The 21827-nt window shown below is 35.0% G+C and overlaps 1 protein-coding gene across 3 annotated transcripts in view; it reads left to right on the top strand.

Annotated features, from left to right (window-relative positions):
• PIBF1 (progesterone immunomodulatory binding factor 1) overlaps positions 1-21827 on the top strand; it is a 196281-nt gene that overhangs the window by 90745 nt on the left and 83709 nt on the right. For all 3 annotated transcript variants that reach the window (XM_059144436.1, XM_059144437.1, XM_059144438.1), the window contains exon 11: positions 18762-18927. In XM_059144436.1, the coding sequence (XP_059000419.1) occupies positions 18762-18927 (166 nt within the window). The remainder of the gene's footprint in view (positions 1-18761; positions 18928-21827) is intronic.

Genomic DNA, 21827 nt, shown 5'->3' with positions numbered 1-21827 from the left:
AGGTGCTTGACTTTGGGAAGGTTTTTTAGCTGCTATGTGCCTCAGTTTCGTCATGTATAAAATAAAGATAATAATAGTAACTAATATAATTGTTGTGAAGACCAAATGAGTGTTTGGCATAGTGCTTGTCCCATAAGCATTAAATATTAGCTATTGTGGTTATTGCAAGATACTAGATTTGAGTGTATGTTTGGAGAGTTATTAGTGATTCCTACAGAATTTACTAAGTAGTTGAGATGACAACTCAGAAGAAGAATCATTCCTCCAGAAAGCAGAAGTGATTCATGGGTGAAAGAAGGTTATGATTTTGATTTAGGACTTGAATTTTAAAGCACCACTCACATATAAAAATATAGTTGATAAATGCAAATAAGGATCTCAAGCCTGGTAGAAGAGCAGGCCTGAACAAAAAGATTTGGGAAGGAATAATGAGTACTGAATATTTGCTGTGGGTCAGATTCTGTGCTAATGTTTTGAGGGTTTTTTTTTTTTTCCCCCTTCTTTGAGTAATTTTATTCTATTCTCCAACTTTATTTTTCACAAGGTACTTTTTTTTTTTAATGAGGAAATTAAGGCTAGAGGGGTTGTTTTCTTAAAATATCTTTGCTGGAACCTATAAACATACTACTAAAACTGATAAATGACTTCAGAAAGGTTGCAGGATATAGGGTCATTATGAAAGACGCCAGTTGTATTTCTGTATACTAGCAATAAGCAGTTGAGAATTATAAAGTAAAAGTTCTTAAAAATATCATTCGTAATAGTATCAAAAATATTAAATACTTGAAGACAAAATTAACAAATAAGAAGCAAGCACAGATTACACACTGAACATTGCTGAGAAAAAGTAAAGCCAACCTAAATAAGTAGAGAGAGAAATTGTGTTTATAGATTGGAACGCTCAGTATTGGTAAAGTATCAATTGTGCCCAAACTGATTAACAGATTTAGTGCAATCCTGTTGAAAAACTCCACAAGTGTTTTTGTTTGTTTTGTTTTGTTGTTGTTGTTTTGCAGAATTGACAAACTAACCTAAAATATGCATGGAAATTCACAGGACCCAGAATATCCAAAACAATCTTTAAGAATGAAAGTGCCAAGATAATGCAACAGGAATTATTGATTCTAACATGCTGGAGTACTTTTATATCCATATGCAAGAAATTGAACCTCAACCCTTCCCTCACACAAAATATAAAAATTAATTTGTAATCATTTATAGATCTAAATATACGAAATAACACTAGAAAACTAGAAAAGGCATACAAGAAAATCTTTGTAACCTTCGGTCAATTAAAGATTACGTAAATAGGACACAAAGCGCAAGAACCATAAAGAAAAAACTTGTTACACTGGACTTCATGAAAATAAGAAAATTTTGTTCTTCTGATCAGAAAGGCAAGGCAAGGCACAGACTTAAAAATATCTGCCAAACACAAATAATAACTATCCAGAACTCTTACAACATAAGTCAAACTGCCTGCTTTAAAAAAAAAAAAAAAAAATTTTACTGGTCAAGGGTTTGAATAGATACTTTACAAAAGAAAAAATGCCCAACATCACTATTAATCAACAGGAAAGTGAAACTAAAATCACAATTAGATACCACTACAACCACTAGAATGGCTAGATTTTAGAAGACTGATATACCAGATGTTGGGAAGATTGCAGGTCAACTGGGGTCATCATCCATTGCTGGTGTAGATGTGTAATTTATACAGTCACTTCAGAAAGCAGTTTGGTAATTTTTTATAAACAGACACTTACTGTATGACCCAGCAATTCTGCTTCAAGTTATTTACCCAAGAGAAAAACATGTCCATAAAGCAACTGTATAAAACTGCATTAGCAGCTTTATTCGTAATGGCTCAAAACTGAAAACAACCCAATGTATATCAGCTAGTGAATGAATGAAAAATCTTGGCACATACACATCACCATGGACTACTACTCAGCAATAAAGAATGAACTACTCCTATGTGCAACAACATGGATAGGTCTTTTCAAAAGCAGTTTGTTAAATGAATGCAGGCAGACACAAAAGACTACATACTATTTGATTCCATTTATGTGACATTCTAGAAAAGGCAAAAACTAATGACAAAGCAGATCAGAGGTTGTCAGGAGCAAGAGGTAGGATGACAGAATTGACTTAAGAGGAGCACAGAAAATTAGGGGGCATGGTGGAAATGCTGTGTTTCATGCTGATGGCTATCGTTACATGACTGTAGATATTTGGCAAAATTCATAGACCTGCACCCCTAAAAATAGTGAATTTTGCATGTGTACCTCATGTCCCAATAAAGCTTCTAAGTGGGGGATGGGAGGTGATAGTGGATGGTTGTACCAATATTCAAGTCTACTTCTCTACTTTTATGGCAGTGGTTGGAGGGCCAGACCAAAAAGTCATTGAAAATTTAAGATTTCTATTTTCAGATGATGTTTGGAAGTGGAAACTAGCTTCTAAGAGGTTGAGTTGTGAAGGTACAGAAGCAGCAGCTGTAAACAAATGGGAAAGGGGGAGGAACTATTAGCTTAAGGGGATAACAGAGTTAGGTAAAAGTTGAGTTTTTTTCCCTTCTTTGGGTCACAAGGGCACTAAGCATGTTTGTGAGCAGAAGAGAGGCACTTTGAAAGGAAAGGTTTGAAAATGCAATCAAGAAATGATCACTGAGCTAAAGTCTTTTAGCATCAAGAGGTTAAATGGAGAACTGCGATCCTTGAACCAGAGAAGGAACATTATCAGATAGGAGTGTTGGAAAAGAAAGAAAATTAGGGTAAGATGAACTTTTGAGGTAGAGATGAGGGAACCTCATCTTAATAAAGAGAAAGTCATCAAATGAGACTGAAGGTGGCCCGGAGAGCCCTAACAATACACAACTTTTGGAACAATCACTACAGAGAATATAATGGTCTGGTAGATTTGAACAAGTTTATTCTAAACAGCAGTAAGAGCCAGGTCATGGCCTTGGTCCGCATGCTATCACTGATGTTCTACAGCTTCTCTTAATTCAAAACATAAGTTCACAATTCAAACGAGAGGCAGACCAAATCCAGCCTGCCATCTGTTTTTCTGCAACCTACAAGCTAAGAATGGTTTTTATATTTTTTTTAATTATTAGGGAAAAAATCAAAAGAAGAATAATAATGTCATAGCACATGAAAATTACATTAAAATCAAATGTTAGTGTCCATAAATAAAGTTTTATTGGAACACAACTATACCCATTGGTTTATATATATACATGGCTGCTTTTGTGCTAACACCTGCTCAGGTGGGTTGTTGCAACTGAAACCATATGGTCTGCAAAGCCTAAAATTTTTACTCTCTGACCCTTTACGGAAAAAGCTTGCTGACCCATTTATGTAAAACCAGCTTTCTTTATCTATACCAGCTTTTCAGCAGCTTAAATTAAGTAGCAGTGGTCCCTAACCAGTTACCCATCTCTTTCTCTATAGAGATTCAAAAACTTGAGGAGGTAGGTCAACATTTATAGATTCCTTCCTGGATATCAGCAGTGATTTTCTCATTCTCCTTAGCTGAGCAAATGGGAAATTATTTGACTTTGAAGACATAGTTCTATTTCTCTGTAAGGTTTTAAGTTGTTAACATTCCATTGACTGGAAGAAAAACAAAACTCTGTGCTTCCAAAATGTTCATATTTTAAACAATTAGAGCATGTCACTGTTCATAGGAAAAATAAGAAATATGATGAGACCTCTTGTAGGGTGAAAATGGAACAGCTCCGTCAGGAGAGCATGTAAGATCACCTATCATTTTGTCCACAAAAGGCTTTTTTTTTTTTTTCTTTAAAGATTTGGCAGTCTTGAATATTTATTTTTATTTAGCAACCACTAATGTAGTACATACTATACCAGCAGTTTTAAGCATTTTACTAACATTAATTCATTTAATCTTTGTATGATGAGATTGTTATTATTCCTATAGATAAGGAAACTGAGGCAGACAGGTAGTAGGGGGCAGGTATAGAATTTAAACCCATACATCTGGCTTCAGAATCCTTGCTTAATATAGTCATATGTAAACATCTAAAATTAAAAAAAAAAAAGTAAACATCTAAAATTACATTATGTAAACAAATACTCTTCAGTCTCATCACATGAGCCTTCAAGATCACCAGAGGCACTTTCTGAATTATCCTACATACAGTTTTCCAGAACACATCACTTTTACTGCTTTTTCAATTTTTTCACTGTTTGAATCCCTTAATAATACGGCCACTGGATTTTTATCTTTAGCCACAAGTATCCATTTAAATAATTGGGGGCAAAAAATTTTTTCTTTCTTTTGGCATGTTTGTGATTTTCAAAAAGTGACTGATTTAGATGTCTTTTTAAAATAATCTCTAAGCCTCTTTTCAGTGTAGTTGTGAAGCTGATTCCTAGAAATATTTATTAAATCTGTGTTAAATGTTTTGTTTTCATGCTGATAGATCCCTTCAAATGAACAATATCAGCATTCAAAATCTGCACTGATGGTGGTTTTGGCAAGCCAATTTGTCTTCCCCAAATAGGATTTTATGCTTCAAAATAAAGTAGTTGAAAGAATGCTCAGTGAAAGAGATTCTATAAGAACTCAAAAAAGTGACACCCTTTTTGTCTTCAGGATAATTTTGAAGGAAAGGCCTTATCTTCTGCTCACTCCCAACTCTACATATCAGTAAGATACAGAGTCAAAGCAAAGGGAAGTAACGTCTCTCAACTTCCTTCTGTGAGAACCATAACACCCTTAATGACCTTCAACCCTCCTTAAGCCTCTGCTGACATAAAACACAACTTTTCCTCTGCCCATGAAGAGCCTTTGAGTGTTTTGTTCTTTTTGTGGACCTGTGGAGCCTGGACCGGTTTTCCTCTTCTTTGTTCACCTTTCATTCTTGTTCTTTGTCTCTAATCTTTTTCTCTTTTCAGTTGTCTCTGTCCACATTTACCTACCACATTTACCTTCAGTGTGTTGCTGAACATTGTATGTGTGTTTTTGGCTCACATATTTTATTCTGACTTTTTAAAAATGTTTTTAACTTTTTATTTTAACTTTTAACTTTTTAAGAAGTTTTATTTAACTTTTCAAACTTTTTTTTTTTAAGATTTTTATTTATTTATTTATTTATCTGATAGAGAGAGGGGGAGAGCGAGCACAGGCAGACAGAATGGCAGGCAGAGGCAGAGGGAGAAGCAGGCTCCCTGCTGAGTAAGGAGCCCGATGTGGGACTCGATCCCAGGACGCTGGGATCATGACCTGAGCTGAAGGCAGCTGCTTAACCAACTGAGCCACCCAGGCGTCCCTAACTTTTCAAACTTTTATTTTAACTTTATTTTATTTAACTTTTTAAAAATGCTTTATTTTAACTCATAAAAATTTTTCTCTCTTGGATACAGTATGTTGAAGTGTAAGAGCCCAGAAATTTGAGTCAGTCTTGGATGTAGATTCCATCACTTTTACTTACTTGGGCACGTCATTAACTTTTCTGAGTCTCTGTTTATCTCTAAAAATTTCACATAATGCGAAATTCTGTGTTAGAGTTTTGGTGATGGTTAAATAAAAAGTAAACATAGATGGAAAGCAGATATAAACCGAAGGTTCCAAAATATTAGGCTCTGTTCCTTTGTGTTGGTCTCTATGCATGCTGACAAGTCATGCCAATTCATGTTTCTCTTCGTAAATGGCTCTAGGGTTCATCTCTGATGTTTGATCACAAGCCTCTCACAACTACTTCTTTGGGTCTTGGTTACAAAAGCCAAGTGAGAGAAAAGAAAGAGGAAGCAGGGCAATAATAAAAGCACCAAATTTCCACCAGCCTGAAGAGAAGGAGTAATGCCTTCTGGGATGGGAAAACATAGGGATAATATAGGGAGAAGAGTGAAGGCTAAGAAAATATTTAAGAAGAAAAGGCATTTCTTCAAAATAATAGTCGGAAGTTCTTAAAATGTTTTTTTTTTCATTCAATTAGTATTTATTGGGTGTCTTTGATTATATTGAGTACTTTGTTATTTCATTTTTATTCTGAATAAAATTAAAAGCAATAAACAGATTGTTAAATAGGTATCTAGGGATATAGACATTTTCTGGAATTTTATAAGCTTTCTCAATTGATAAATGGCTGTAGAAAATGAAAATCTGTTTATAACATGATATGTTAGCTATAAACTGGCATAGTATTACATTTTATATATGCTTGTTTGAAAACCCCAAGGTAGTGATTTATAGAAAACTAGCAAGTAGATATTTAAAAATTTAAAGATGAGGAAGTACACCTAACAAAGTGATTTTGTTCTTCTCATTATTATCTTATGTTTCTCTTCTTCATTTCTGTTTTATTTACATGCCCTCATACTAGACTTCATTACATTCTTGTGGGCAGGCTAGTGAACTGCACTTACATTCCTAAAATTATGTGTACATTTTGCAACTACTTTAACTCATTACAGAGCTTAAGTATTGCACATCATATCATACTAACTTTGCTTCTTCTTTGGCATTTCTGTATTCAAAATGTTTTTAGATGTTGTCATGTCTCCTTCTACACCTTAGTCATTAACCAAACTGTACCTTTTTAGAAACTTAATCTTTTTTGTAGCTCAGCCATACCTATCCTATAATCATTTTGGTTTCTTTTTCCTTCACTCCCTATAATTTGTTTTCATCTTATGCTGACAGCTAATCATGGAAGTAATCATGTTAATTCACTAGTTTTGTCATAGAACAGAAAAGACTGCTCCTTGTTAAATTAATTTATGATACTTAAGTGTTTTTACTCTGGCTTGAACCTATTTGGTAACTTAAATTTTATAACATCTAAAAATGGCTAATAGGAATCTATTTTTTTTATTTTTTAGGAATCTATTCTTTAATTCAGTAAATATTCATTAAAAGCTTATGATAGGGACTCCTGGGTGACCTAGTCAGTTAAGCGTCAGCCCTCAGCTCAGGTCATGATCCCAGCGTTCCGGGATCAAGTCCCACATCAGGCTCCTTGCTCTTCAGGGAGCCTGCTTCTCTGCCCGCTGCTCCCCTGCTTGTGCTCACTCATGCTCTCTCTCTCTCTCTCTAACAAATAAATAACTTTTATTTATTTATTTGATAGAGTGACAGGGAGAGAGGGAATACAAGCGGGGGGGGGGGGTGGGAGAGGGAGAAGCAGGCTTCCTGCTGAGCAGGGAGCCCCATGAGGAGCTCTATCCTAGAACCCTGGGATCATGACCTGAGCCAGAGTCAGTTGCTTAATGATTGTGCCACCCAGGTGCCCCAATAAATAAAATCTTAAAAAAAAAAAAAAAGTTTATGCTGTACCAGGTGATATATAGATCCTAAGAAACCAAAGACGTGTTAAACAACATACTAGCACCCAAGCAACTTCTATTTTTTTAACTGTACAAGGCACTGTGTAAGCATTTTACATACATGAGCCCATTTAATCACTCAGAACTCAACATCCCCAGGTATGTCCTCGGGGATTTTGATTGAGCAGGTCTAAAGTGGAGCCATCACATCTAGAGATCTTAGAAGTGTCACAAGGGGTTCTGATGGTTTTCCTGGTTGGGCTAGATAAATTACGCTTGGGGGTCCTACTGACCCTTAGAAAAGAAAAAAAATCTTGCTAATGGTCCAGTTCTATTACCAACTATCTGGGTTTGAAGACCTAGGACTCTGGTTTCTAGATCCCTATTCAGTAGAGTTTATCCTAGAGTCCTTGTGGAATTCTATAGCCCATTCTCAGAATTCTTTGTTAAGATTTATCACATTTGCCTGCTAATAGGAAGTTGGTCTAAATAAATATCTTTTACATCCCTTTTTGTCTTATTCAGTACTTTGTGTGTGAACCATAGTAAATTGATTTCCTTTCTTTGAGCTATATGTTGTGGAAAAATAAGACAAAACTATGATTAGCCTCCTTCCCACTACTGTTCATACTTGACATTACTCCATAAAAACATCCTCTAAAAGTGCTTTTTTCTTACAACTTTTTTTTCTAAGAGCAGTTTTTAGGTTCACAGCAAAATCGAGAGGAAAATACAGAGTCTTATAACTATTTTAGATTCAGTTTTATATATTTTGATTTTTTAAATGTATCCTAACACTCCGCAGTACATATATTAAAGGCAGCAGGAAATAGTTTGAGTGCTGTAAAGCGCTGATATAATAAATACTCTTGGATCAGAGGATGATTCAAGCTGAATTTTAAGTGTTTGTTGTCACGTTGCCACATAAGGGAAAATAGCTATCCATTCAAGCACTATTATAAAATATTTCACTCTAATTTTATCTCATGCATGCTTTGATTTATTTTAAGGCAACATTCTTCTCATTTATTCCACTTAAGTACTTTTATCCCCACATACCTGCAGCACCTATTTTTGCCTTTATAAGATGGCCAAATATTACTACATATTATTTATTAATGACATTACATATTTTATTTGATCATAATATGATAGATGCATTGAATTACTCTAAATGGATGCTTGAAATTCTTATAAATCCATGGTGCAGTTGTTAAACATACTCAGCGTTTTTAACCCAGCAAAAAAAGATTTCTCACATTCATTTAAGAATTAGCCTGTAAGCCAAAAATGACAGATGTAGTCTTACAGCTGAGAAGTGAACTTGTTGAAGAAATTGAAATGGCAGAAATATTTGGAGAAATAACCCTAGTACCTTTTAAATTCCTTTCTCTTGTCCTGTAGTAACCATTGTTGCAACATTGATGGTTGTTTTTATAAGTCTTCTCTATCTGGTTTCTCTTCGATTTAGAAAATTTCACAACTGAAAGGAAAGGATCAAAATCCTGATTCTCTGTAATTTTATATTCATATTTTTGAACTTAAGTAATTGCTCTCCTAATTTTCATTACAGTTTTCATTCAATATCAAGCTGTATATTTTAAAATACAGTAATATCAAGATTATAAAAACAGAGAAAACATTTGGCAGAACCAACATGTAACAATGCAAAAAAATAAATTCTCTAAAATAACATTTTTTTAATTTTAATGGCAGTGAAAAGAAAGAAATTTCAGATATATACTCTAATATATATTAATTGTTCTAGGGTTTGTTTTCTCTTTGGGGTTTTTTTGTTTTGTTTTTTTTGTCTGCTTCAGAAGTTTAGAGGAGGTTGGTTTTTTGGCTTTTGTTTTGTTTTTGCTTTTTGAAGTACCGATTAGAAATTGTAGATTGGGTATGGTAGAACCTCAGTGCTTATTCTTGGATTCAGGATCTTTCAAACATTTTCAGAATATTAAGAAACTAACCAACCAAGATTTGCTCTACTAGACATTGACAATATGTACTTCGTCCCTTATTTGGCTAATAACACTTTATTGTGTGAAGTAAAATATGTTTGAGCCAGAATTATTTATATTGAAACTAATGTTTCCTTTTTTAAATTGCCTATTTCAAAGACTTTGAGTTGCCATTAGGAAGATTACTTTTTTTAAAAAAAGATTTTATTTATTTATTTGACAGAAATCACAAGTAGGCAGAGAGGTAGACAGAGAGAGGGGGGAGGAAGCAGGCTCCCCACAGAGCAGAGAGCCCGATGCGGGGCTCAATCCCAGGACCCTGGGACCATGACCTGAGCCAAAGGCAGAGGCTTTAACCCACTGAGCCACCCAGGTGCCCAGGAAGATTACTTTTAAGTCAAATCATATAACATGAAAACAACTAACTTTTTTCTCCAGCTTCTCTCTTCCCAGATAGATTACCTGTAGTGATACCATTTTTTTAGGATTTACACATTTTCTTTTCTTTTTTCTTTTTATATTAATGTAAATATCTTTATATGATTTTAGATATATCCATAATCATGTCTATATATGTACATCAGTAATGAGTCAAGTTTATACTTGTATTTTTTTATTTTTTATATGTTTTTAAAGAAACATCTTTTTTATATTTTTTGTTTATATTTTTTTTTTGAAAGAGATCACAAGTAGATGGAGAGGCAGAGAGAGAGAGAGAGAGAGAGAGAGAGAAGCAGGCTCCCTGCTGAGCAGAGAGCCCCATGCGGGACTCGATCCCAGGACCCTGAGATCATGACCTGAGCCGAAGGCAGCGGCTTAACCCACTGAGCCACCCAGGCGCTCTGTTTATATTTTTTTAAAGAAACATCAGAATATATGGATCCGACTAAGGATACCTCACAGACTTCTCCCTACCATCTCAGCAGTGCTTAGCAGGATTGCGTCATAGCAGTCCTTGGGGCAGCCGTCAATTGTAAAGGCCTTATGCCCTCAAAGATATATTTGGTTTGGAAATTCAGACTTTATTTAGAGTAAAACCCATGTTGCATTGTGTGGGTGAATAAACTGGCTGCTGCTATTTGGTGTGAAAATGAGGTTAAGAAATTGGGGAGAGGCAAAATGTCTAACAATAGAGAAATACTTAATGGAAAATTACAGGGCCAATAATAATACTTATGAAAGGGATTTAACAGTGTAAGAGCTTTTTAAGTTAAATTAGCAAAAACAAGGATAGCAAATTCTATATGAAGTATGATTTACGTACATAATGTTCATAGTAAGCATTTCATATATAATATCAAAGATTGGTAAGGAGTAGAGAAACCATATTTCATATACTTCTGGTAGGTAATATTTTAAATTTATATTGCTATTTAGGAGGAATATGCACAGAATCTACCAAAATTTAAAGTCTTTTGACCCAACAGTTCCATTTCATATCTCTCTGAGAAACATTCAGTTGTACATGGGAGGCATTATTTGGGGTGGTCTTGAAAACACCGTATGTAATAAAAAATTGGAAATAATCTGAATATTCTTCAGCTTTGAATTAAATAAATGGACTGAAATTAATTAAATAATTCTGTTTGCATTGTGATCTCCTGGGTAGCAAATGAAAGATACGAGGTACAGACAGGGAAATATCCCAAAACATACTCGTAAGTGGGGAAAAAAAAGAATTTAGAGTATTTGAGACATGGTGGTTTTTTTTGTTTTTTTGTTTTTTAAATAAAGAAAAAGAACAGGCGCCTGGGTGGCTCAGTGGGTTAAAGCCTCTGCCTTAGGCTCAGGTCATGGTCCCAGGGTCCTGGGATCGAGCCCTGCATCAGGCTCTCTGCTTGGTGGGGAGCCTGCTTTTTCCTCTCTTTCTCTCTCTGCCTGCTTCCCTGCCTACTTGTGATCTCTGTCAAATAAACAAATCTTCAAAAAAAAATAAATAAATAAATAAAAAGAAAGAAACAAGAAAAAAGGAGAATAATATATTCTTCTGTATATAATATGTACACATTGTTTAAAAAATAATCTAGAAACATACACAGAAAATTAATAAGTGTTTTTCTCTAAAAGGAGAAATAAAGTTGAGAGTGGTGATGAAGAGATTTTCAATCTTTATTTGTAATATTTGAAATTTTTACCCTAAGAATGGAATTGATAAATTTCTTACAGAATTGAAAGCAAATATGAAAATGTTTAATTGTGTAGAGAAGACAAGAAGGAAATATATAAAGATATAAACAGCAGCTGTCACTATGAGCTTATGAATGATATTTTTCTTCTTTTATTATATAATCAGTACAAACATTCAAAGGACTTTTTTAAAAAGACATCAATTTTAAATGGTGAAAAGAGAATTCTTATGTGATTTATTGTTTATGTCAGTATAAAAATGAATCAAAATTATTTTATTTTTTTTTAAAGATTTGTTTATTTGAGCATGAGAGAGTGGGTACAAGTGGGAGGAGAAGGGGAGGGAGAGAAACTTCAAGCAGACTCCCCACTGAGCAGAGAGTCTGACATGTCACAAGGATCTATCTCAGGACCCACGAGATTATGACCTGAGCTGAAACCAAGAGTCAGACACTTAACCAGCTGAGCCATCCAGGCGCCCCCTTTAAATTATTTTTTAAATAATAACAGAATTATTTGTTCAAATAAGTATCTATTTCCCAGTCTGTAAAATACTTGCACTTATCCTGATACCACTAGTGCATTTGTTAAAAATTCAGTCCTCTTTGTCCTAGTTGCAATTCCTGTAGATTAGACTCTCTAGTAAATCCATTAGTATAGTTTTGGCACATAATTTTAAATACTGGTTTAAGGTACCAAGTCTCAAGTAAGTGTGAAGGACTTCTTTTGCCTTTCTAGGTTTGATACTGTATCTCTTTAAACAGAAAATGTCTATATTATATAAATCTTAAATATGATACATGGCCCACAAGTGTTTTCTTACTTATCAGTTAAGTTCTAAAATACAAGTTTTAGTAAACGCTCATATACTTGTCTTTGCTCAAATACCACCTTAAAAGAAATGCCTTCCCTGCCCAACGTCTTTAAAATAGCACCACCATCTCTCTCATTCTCTATTCCCTTACTCTGTGTGATTATTATTAGAATTTATTAGCATTATCACCTTACATTTGTTTATCTCCCACATCAGATGTGAGTTCCTTGAAGAGTAGTGATGCTATTTGTGTTTGACCAGTATCTGATAAGTAATACCTAACACAGGTATGCAGTAAGTATTTTTAAATGAATTAGATGTTGATGAATGAAATGTTTTGGTTAATGGAAAGTTAGCTCTATAGAAAAATAGCAATTTTAAAAGAAGAAAGTACATTACTTTTGTAAAAAGTATTTTGTCTTCTAGTGCCTCACTCTCAGTATGCTTTAAATATGTAGTTGGGGGTGCCTGGGTGGCTCAGTGGGTTAAGCCTCTGCCTTCGGCTTGGGTCATGATCTCAGGGTCCTATGATCGAGTTGCATGTTGGGCTCTCTGCTCAACGGGGAAGCTACTTCCTTCTCTCTCTCTGCCTGCCTCTCTGCCTACTTGTGATCTCTGTCAAACAAATAAATAAAATCTTTTTAAAATAAATAAATATATCAGTGGTAGAATACTAGTTAATGTACTAGTTAATATACAGGTAAATACATACTATTGAGAACCAGAAAAAAAGCTTTAGACATAATTAAAAACTCAGTGGTTTTGTTTCTTTAACCTAAGAGACAGCTTTTTCTCAGCCACAGAAACAGAAAATCCAAACAAACAAATTTTTTTTCTCATTTCTTTATTGGAATAAGTGAATCTTAGGCTTTGGTTAATTATTCAGTAATCTATCCAGAGGCATTCTGATCATGTGATACAAGTTTAAAAATACATACATAGGTCTAGAAACACAACCAGAATTCTCTGTACACAGAATGAAACTAAGTCTTATCCCCTGGGAATTAGAAATAGCAGGCACAAAGATTAGTTAAGCTATAGATCATTTATTAGCTCAACCAAAATGAATAATGTGAAAAGGAACATCAACTTAGTGAGGCCTTATTAAAAGAATAGTGAAGAAGGGGCCCCTGGGCAGCACAGTCAGTTGAGCAACTGACTCTTGGTTTCGGCTCAGGTGGTGATCTCGGGGTCACAGGATTGGCACCCCTCTTCTCCCACCCCCTCCCCATTCCCTCCCCTATTCCCCAGTCCCCTGCCCCATGTTGTGCTTCAAGTTCAGTGTGAGTCTGCTGGGGTCTCTCTCTTTCTTGAACAGATAAATCTTAAAAAAAAAAAAAAAAAAAAAAAGGAGCGAGAGGAGTCAGAGATAGCAAAGTAAAATGGGATTGATAGCCGATCTATGTAAGATTGATTCTCAGTTGGTAAGAAATGTCAGCGCTTGTCAACTCCAATTTCCCACAGCAAAATCCACCAAAGGCTTCCTATCTGGAGACCCAGATGCATCTCTGTCTCAAAGCACGCCTTTTATATGTGGCAGGTTTATCAGCCGCCTCTGCCCCATTGATTTTGAAATTTAGAATTAGATTATCCTCCTCACACAAAGGATGTAGTGGTCCAGCCATGACTGTCTGTTCCTTTGTATTTTTCTGAGTCCCACAGTGTTTTCTCTGTATTGAGCCAGAATACCTTTCAGTCCTTACTCTCAGTTACTCTGCCTAATGCCTGACTACTAAAATTCCTTCCCTGAATCCTTGCCAATCACTGGAAATCCTGTTACTCTGCTTAGCTTCTTTTGCCAGTCTTCCTTGTGCAGATTTTACTTCCTGTGCTCTCTCTACACGCAGCTCTCCTCTGGCGCACGAACGCCCAACCTCCACTGCTGCGGGCCTATCTTCCAGAGTGGACCAGCTCTTAAAGTTTGTTAGTGGAGGGACCACTTCCTGGTCCTGGTGATTACAGGAACTTCACTACTGAGTATAATCTGTTCTGGGTATTTTACCTTAGAATGGCTTTCTACCAAATGAGATTAGATACAATATCCAATTTTAATATTGGGATAACCATGAACATTTTGTGGACAAAATTCAAAGATCAGTTGCTGTTTCTTATTGCAATAAAAAAAACTGAGATTAAATAAAAGACTAATAAGTATATAGGTCCTTCACCTTTTTACCCAATGATAACCTTGTTGATAGAGTTGGGAATAAGCCGTACACATTTCTTGGCTTAATAATCAGAGTGTCTTGAGGAAAACTTTCACCATAGTGTATATATTGTGACTGCTCATATAAATATTGTTAAAAAACCTGTTGTCTTTGAGGCACAGTTGGTTAAGCATCCGACTCTTGGTTCCCATTCAGGTCATTGATTCCAGGATCATGAGATCGAGCCCAGCTTCCAGCTCCATGCTCAGTGCAGAGTTTGCTTAAGAGTCTCTCCCTCTCCCTCTATTCCTCCACTCATGCTCTGGCTCTCTAAAATAAATATATCTTATTTATTAAAAAAACTAAACATCTGTTGTTATTTAGTGTTTTATGCAGTGCTTTTGTTCAAATGAGTTCTACCATTTCTGAGAATTGAATGCCACGTTGATCTTTCCCCTGCAGTTATTTCTTAGCATTGCAGAACGTGCGATGCTACTTGGATTTAATTCGCCATAGCCTGAGAGCATTTCTTATGGTCAGCATGTCTGTAGCTCCCTATTTAATAGGTGGTTTTCACCTTTTAACCTGTCTCCTTATATCTCCAGCTTTAAAAATTTGTTGTAATGTATTCCTTACAAGGAAACGATTAATTCTAGAATTTTGTATTACTATTTTTAAAGCACTATTGTGATATATGGGTGAATCTTAAGAAAACTAAAAACCCAGTTACAAATGTAGCGTAATCTAGCTAAATTGGGACCTGGGATGAGATCACTGTAAGGATAGTTGGAGATTCTGATTATCCTTCTAACTTTATAGGAAATTTCGCCTCTTAGTGTTACTATGCTGAATTAGAATGTGAAACATAAAGTTGTTAACAGATGGCTAATAATAGCTTCATTCAAATAAGATGTTCACATGATAAGAATAAGACGAGAAGTCAGAATCAACAAAGTAAAATATGACAGATTCTATTAGCAAAACAAGCAAGCAGGAATTACTTGAGTCTGTGGCACTCGCTCTTGTCATCTTCCGGTCGTCCTGGCAGTACTGCTTTTGCAGCTCTAACGCTCTTCAGCATTATCACAGCTCACTGTAACAAATTCAGAATGATCACACAGGCTTCATGACTGGAGGCAGATTCTTTAATTGTATCAACAATGCAGGAATAGATTAGTCCTTTAGATTTATCATTTGACTTCTAGAAGTGTCAGTTTATTAAACTTAGTGTTCTCAAATTTCTAGGAGATAACTTGTTATTTAACTTTTCAATATAGGGGAATAGTATAACGCTAAAAGTAACTTTCAAGTGCTGTATAATGCATAAGAACAGGTGGCGCTAAAAGCTGAGCCTGTAATTTCCTATTTGGAGTTGGCATTGATTACCCACAATGTCTTGAATCCATAGGAAGGCAAACTTCGCAGTTTAATCTTTTCAAAGCAATTTTAAAGATCAATATCACATTCTGAATGACTTACTAGAATTTATTTGGCTAATGCAGTCTAGAGTGTTCCCTGGGTTTAGCATACAAAATAGATATTGATCTCACACATGTTTTATACATTTATATTTATAAAACAACCTAACTCAGGGACACGTTCAGGTCAGTAAAACATTGAATTAATAAATGTTTGAGTAAAAGAATTTTTTTTGCCACTTCACACCCATGGGAATGGCTACAATAAAAGAAAAACAGTGATGATAAGGATGTGGAGAAATCAGCACCCTCATAACTGCTGGTGGGAAAGTAAAGTAATCCAACCACATTGGAAAGCAGTTTGGCAGTTTCTCGGAAAGTTAAAAAATAGAGTACCCATTTGACCTAGCAATTCTTTTCCTAGGTATAAAACCAAGAAAAACAAAAACATGTTTACATAAAAACTTCTACATAAATGTTCATAGTAGCATTATTCATAATAGCCAAAAAGGTGGGAATGACCCATACGTCTAAGAGCTAATGAACGGATAAATAAATTATGGTATATCCGTGCGATGGAATATTATTCAGCCGTAAAAAGGAATGGAGTACTCATACGTGGTACAACATGGATGAACCTTGAAAACATCAAAAAGCCCCGTATTATATGATTCCATTTATATGAAATGTCCAGAGTAAGCAAATCCATACAGTAAAAAAGTAGAATAGTGGTTGCAGGGGCCTGGCAGGAGAGGGGAATGGGGAGTAATTGCTAAATGAAGGTGAGTTTCTTATTTGGGGTGATAGAAACATTTTGTAATTAGATAGTGGTGATGCACAATTTTGTGATTATACCAAAAACTATAAAAAGTGAATTATACACTTTTAAGGGTTAATTTTACAGTGTATATATTATGTCTCAATAAAAAATATTTTCAGTGTTTCTTTTTCTGTATAAAAAGATGTTTTTTTAACAAAATTGTAAAAGATTTTACAGATACATATGTCGTGTCCTACTGGCAGGACTTTCCAGAAAGTTAAACACACAAGCTGGCATTTACCTGAAAGCCTTGCTTTATCTTAAATCGTGTATACCAGTATCCACTGAACTTCCACCAATCTGAACGTGGAATGTTTTTATCAAAGACAAAAAAAGTGTCAAGAGTGAAGGAGCCAAGAACTAATACCTAATGTATATCTTCTTTGATTATACTTTGAATGTTACTGTTACTGTCACATAGTGAAATGACTTTTAAAAATCTTATCTGAGGTGTGCCTGGGTGGCTCAGTGGGTTAAGCCGCTGCCTTCGGCTCAGGTCATGATCTCAGGGTCCTGGGATTGAGTCCCACATCAGACTCTCTGCTCAGCAGGGAGTCTGCTTCCTCCTCTCTCTCTCTCTTCCTGCCTCTCTGCCTACTTGTGATCTCTCTCTGTCGAATAAATAAATAAAATCTTAAAAAAAAAAATCTTATCTGAGGGGCACCTGGGTGGCTCAGTGGGTAAAGCCTCTGACTTCGGCTCAGGTCATGATCTCGGGGTCCTGGGATTGAGCCCCACATCGGGCTTTCTGCTCAGCGGGGAGCCTGCTTCCCCCAGACTCTCTGCCTGCCTCTCTGTCTACTTGTGATCTCTCTCTCTCTCTCTGTCGCATAAATAAATAAAATCTTAAAAAAAAAATGCTTATCTGACCTCAGAAATGTCAGTTAAGAATATCATAATAGTCATGGAAACATCATTTGCTATAGAGTCAAATATAGCTGGATTTGAGACCCAACCCAAAATTTACTAGCAGATTCTTCTTGTTAAGGAAATTCTCTGACATCTCTGAGCCTTTGGGTCTTCATCTGCAAAATCCCTCATAGAGTTGTCGTAAGGATTCCATGAGATACCCTGAATGAAATAAGACTGTTCTCTCTGCTTCCCTGCTGTACACATACTCTCGTTTCTTCTCTCTACAGCACTTCCCACCCCAAACCTCCTTGTACATTGCCCACCGCACACATATCCATACAAACCAAATTATGTCTCCTTCCTCTGTGTTCCCATGGTACCTAGGGATTACCCTACTGAAGCACTTGCCATACTCTGTTGAATTTTCATGTTTATTTGCCTATCTTTTCCAGGAAACTAACTTGTTTAAGAGGAGGGAAACCATTTTGTCTACCGTTATATATACATTTATCTAGCATAGTGACTAGCTGAATAAATATTTGAATAAATGAATTTTAATAACATAATCTAGCATTATACTGGGTTCATAATAGCTCCCTCAAACAGTATAATGTTCCTATGTTTTCCTCTCTAGAACATAATCATCCTGAAGCATTTTCAAATTTATAATAGGTGGTGATGTATATATGGAAAGGGTTTTATTACAGATTAGCCCTATGGAATGAAGAAAATGTTCCTTATCTGTGTTATAATAGACTACTTGTTACTTATTTATCTTGGTAATTTGTGCATGATGTTTTCTTGTAATATCCATCTATACATATTTACTAACTTAAAATTTTATTTTACAAAATTCCTAAGAATGTGCAGTCCAATGTGCATATTTCCTGCCATCTTCCATCTGACGTTACTTACACTCAGAAAGAAACAGCAGGCTTGGAATCAATTTTGCTGTAGATTTAAGTCAGCCTTTGAAATGTATAGAAATTAAATCATTTTAAGCAATAAAACTGAAACTTGCTCTTACAATTTTTTTATTTTAAATGTCTTACGAAATAATAATAATCGGCAATAATTATTTGGGGACAAAAGGAATTCATTGCTAAGGGAACAATAGAGGTAGTTTAGTTAGTATGTTTTGTTCTCCAGACTTTGTGTATTTCCATACATATGCCTATCTAAATTATTTACAGAAGCTTTGCTATATAAATATGTTATTAACTACATAATAATATGGGGGTGTGGAAAAAGTACAAGTAATGTTTGTGTTAATAGAAATCATTGAGATTTTTGTAGAGTCTCATAACCATTCTGTTTCTTTCAGGTACAGAGAACTGCAACTTAGTACAGAAAGCAAAGTAACAGAATATCTCTATCAGAGTAAATTAAAATCTTTTGAAAGTGAGCGTGTTCAACTTATCCAAGAGGAAACTGCAAGAAATCTCACACAGTGTCAGTTGGAATGTGAAAAATATCAGAAAAAAATAGAGGTACATATACAGACTTTTCTTTTAAAATTAGCATAACAGGGGTGCCTGGGTTGCTCCATAGGCTAAGCGTCCAGCTCTTGGTTTTGGCTCAGGTCCCGATCTCAGGGTGGTGAGATTGAGCTCCATGTTGGACTTAAAGCTCAGCACAGAGTCTGCTTGAGATTCTTTTCCCCGCCCTCTCCACCCCTTTTGTTACCCACACCCACTCACACTTTCCTTCCCTCCCTCTCTCTGTCTGTCTCTCATAAAAAAAAAAAAAATCTTAAAAAAAAAATAAAATTAGCATAACATGGGACTCCTGGCTGGCTCAGTCAGTAGAACATGCAACTCTTGATCTCAGGGTCAGGAGTTAGAGCCCCACTTTGGGCATAGAATTTAATTTTTAAAAAATAATTTAAAAATAGAATAAAATTAGCATAGCATATACTTTTAATAAGTAGAAAGTCCATATTATATTGAGCTTTATTTTTATTTTGCCTGTAGGACCCAGCACTGCCCTGCATATGTACATGTGCACACACACACAAGATATGTATATGTCAGAAAGATATGTTAATAAAAAGGACTGGAATTGTCAGGGGAAAAAAAGAAAGAAACAAAAAGATCTCATTCACAATAGCAACTAAAATATATATAATTACTTGCAATATTTTTAATAGGAATAGTACAGAGCCTGTATCAAGAAAAGCATACAACTTGATAATATATAAGCAACACTATCTTTCTGGTAATATGCAGCATTACAAATTTTTCTGTTTTTATCAAGTGATATTACATATTTTTAATCAAATGTTAGCATGCGCTAAGTAATTAGAACATTAGAACAAAGTAATTCTGTCGTATAACTAGAAGAAAAAAACAAGGAATAAGCAATTTTTAAAATTTATTTATTATAGAGAGAGAGAGTACGTGTGTGAATGGTTGGGGGGGGCAAAGGGTGAGGATCTTCAAGCAGACTCCCCGCTGAGCCTGGGGCTCAATCTACAAACCCATAAGGTGATCACTGAGATCGTGATCTGAGCTGAAACCAAGAGTTGGACATTCAACTGACTGAGTCACCCAGGTGCCCCAAGAATAATAAATATTTCAAGAAGATTGTTAAAAAGAAATAATAAGGGAGTGCCTGGGTGGCTCAGTGGGTTAAGGCCTCTGCCTTCGGCTCAGGTCATGATCCCAGGGTCCTGGGATGGAGCCCCACATGGGGCTCTCTGCTCAGCAGGGAGCCTGCTTCCTCCTCTCTCTCTCTGTCTGCCTGTCTGCCTACTTGTGATCTGTCTGTCAAATAAATAAAATCTTTAAAAAAAAAAAAAAGGAAAAAAGGAAATAATAATAAGGAGAAATATGTATCACATTTTAAAATTCATTCTGAGGTAAGAACGTTAAAACCCACCCAAAAAAAATCCACAAGTGGTATCAAGTATGAACTCAAGACCCATAATTACATAAATTTAAGAATGTATTCATTGTAAAGGTTATATTACAAATCAGGTGAGAAGGGTGAATTGGACAACAAATAGTGCTGTGAAAATCATTTGAGTATTCAGAGAAGATACTTACATACTTCTCACTCTATACCAAAGTAAAACTGAAATGGATCCTAGCTAAATGTAAATACAGAACTATAAAACCATCAAAACTACATACAGATGAAGTTTTGTGTTATGTAACTTTGGGGATTAAGTCTGATGATCTGTTGATTAAAAGCAGGGAAAGAAATCATATAGGAAAAATAAAATTTTTAATTCTTCCATGTTTTAAAAAAAAGTCTGAGTAATATTAAAGGGCAAAATAAAGACTGAAAAATAATATTCATGTTATATAAGAGAAAAGGCTTGTCTCCTTCCTTTTAAAAGATCTCTTATCAAAAGGACCTATGTTCCTCTTCTAGAGAATAGGTGGAAAGAAGGAATGAACTGTTTCCCAAGAAAAGACATACAAATTGCCAAGAAATAAACAAAAACATGTATTTTCCCTAATAATTACAGAAATGTAAATTTAAACTCTTTTCTACTTTTACTTAGGTCTTTTTGTTGTTTTGAAACTGCTGGCAGGAGTACCCTTAAAAGGGAAATCTCATGCAGTTAGAAAATAGAACATCTTTTCTGGAGGATAATATGGTGACCTGTATTAAAGTCCTTAAAAAATTGATCCCATGGGGTGCCTGGAAGGCTCAGTCCATTAAGCATCTGCCCCACTTGTGCGCTCTATCTTAAATACATAAATAAAATCTTTTAAAAAAGTGATCCAGTAATTTTAAAGGAATTTTACCTGAGGAAATAATAAGAAATGCTCATAAAGGTTTATCTTAATGGAATGTATCACAGCATTATTTTTTATATTAAAAATTGGAGTTTATTGAAATAGTTGATAATTAAACAATTTTCAGTTAGTATATTATAAACTGTATTTTTTGCTACATTCATGGTTTCTGTGGTTCCATGTAGTCATGTTCCTGAATATCTTAGATTTTTGGGAAGTGCTCATTTGAAAAATTGAAAAATGTAGCAATGTCATTAACATGGTTAATTAGCTAATGATGTAAGTTTTCATTATAGTACTTTCTCAGAGATTACATTTCTGAAAAGTACTCTGATAGGTAAAACTAAGATTAACAAGATAAAGGTTCTCACAGAAAATAAAGACTTAGGAAAAATATAAAAACGATATTAAATACATATAAGAAATAGAAGCGAAAATTATAGATAGTGTATATTTCTAAACCAGTATTTGGCATTTAAAAACTTTTTAAAAGACCTTCTTCGGGAGCCTAGTGCAGTTATAATCTGCAACGGCAGATTTTACTACGCATGTTCAATTAGATCGTATTTGATCAGCTCTAATTTGGAATTCATCTTTTGCAAGTTATATTTTCCATGGTTTAAATTTCAGAATTCCTAGCA

Source organism: Mustela lutreola, chromosome 13 (genome assembly GCF_030435805.1).
Source record: "Mustela lutreola isolate mMusLut2 chromosome 13, mMusLut2.pri, whole genome shotgun sequence".
NCBI classification, from domain to species: Eukaryota; Metazoa; Chordata; class Mammalia; order Carnivora; family Mustelidae; genus Mustela; species Mustela lutreola.
Note: the sequence above shows the minus strand (reverse complement) of the source record. Positions and strands in the feature narration are given on the sequence as shown.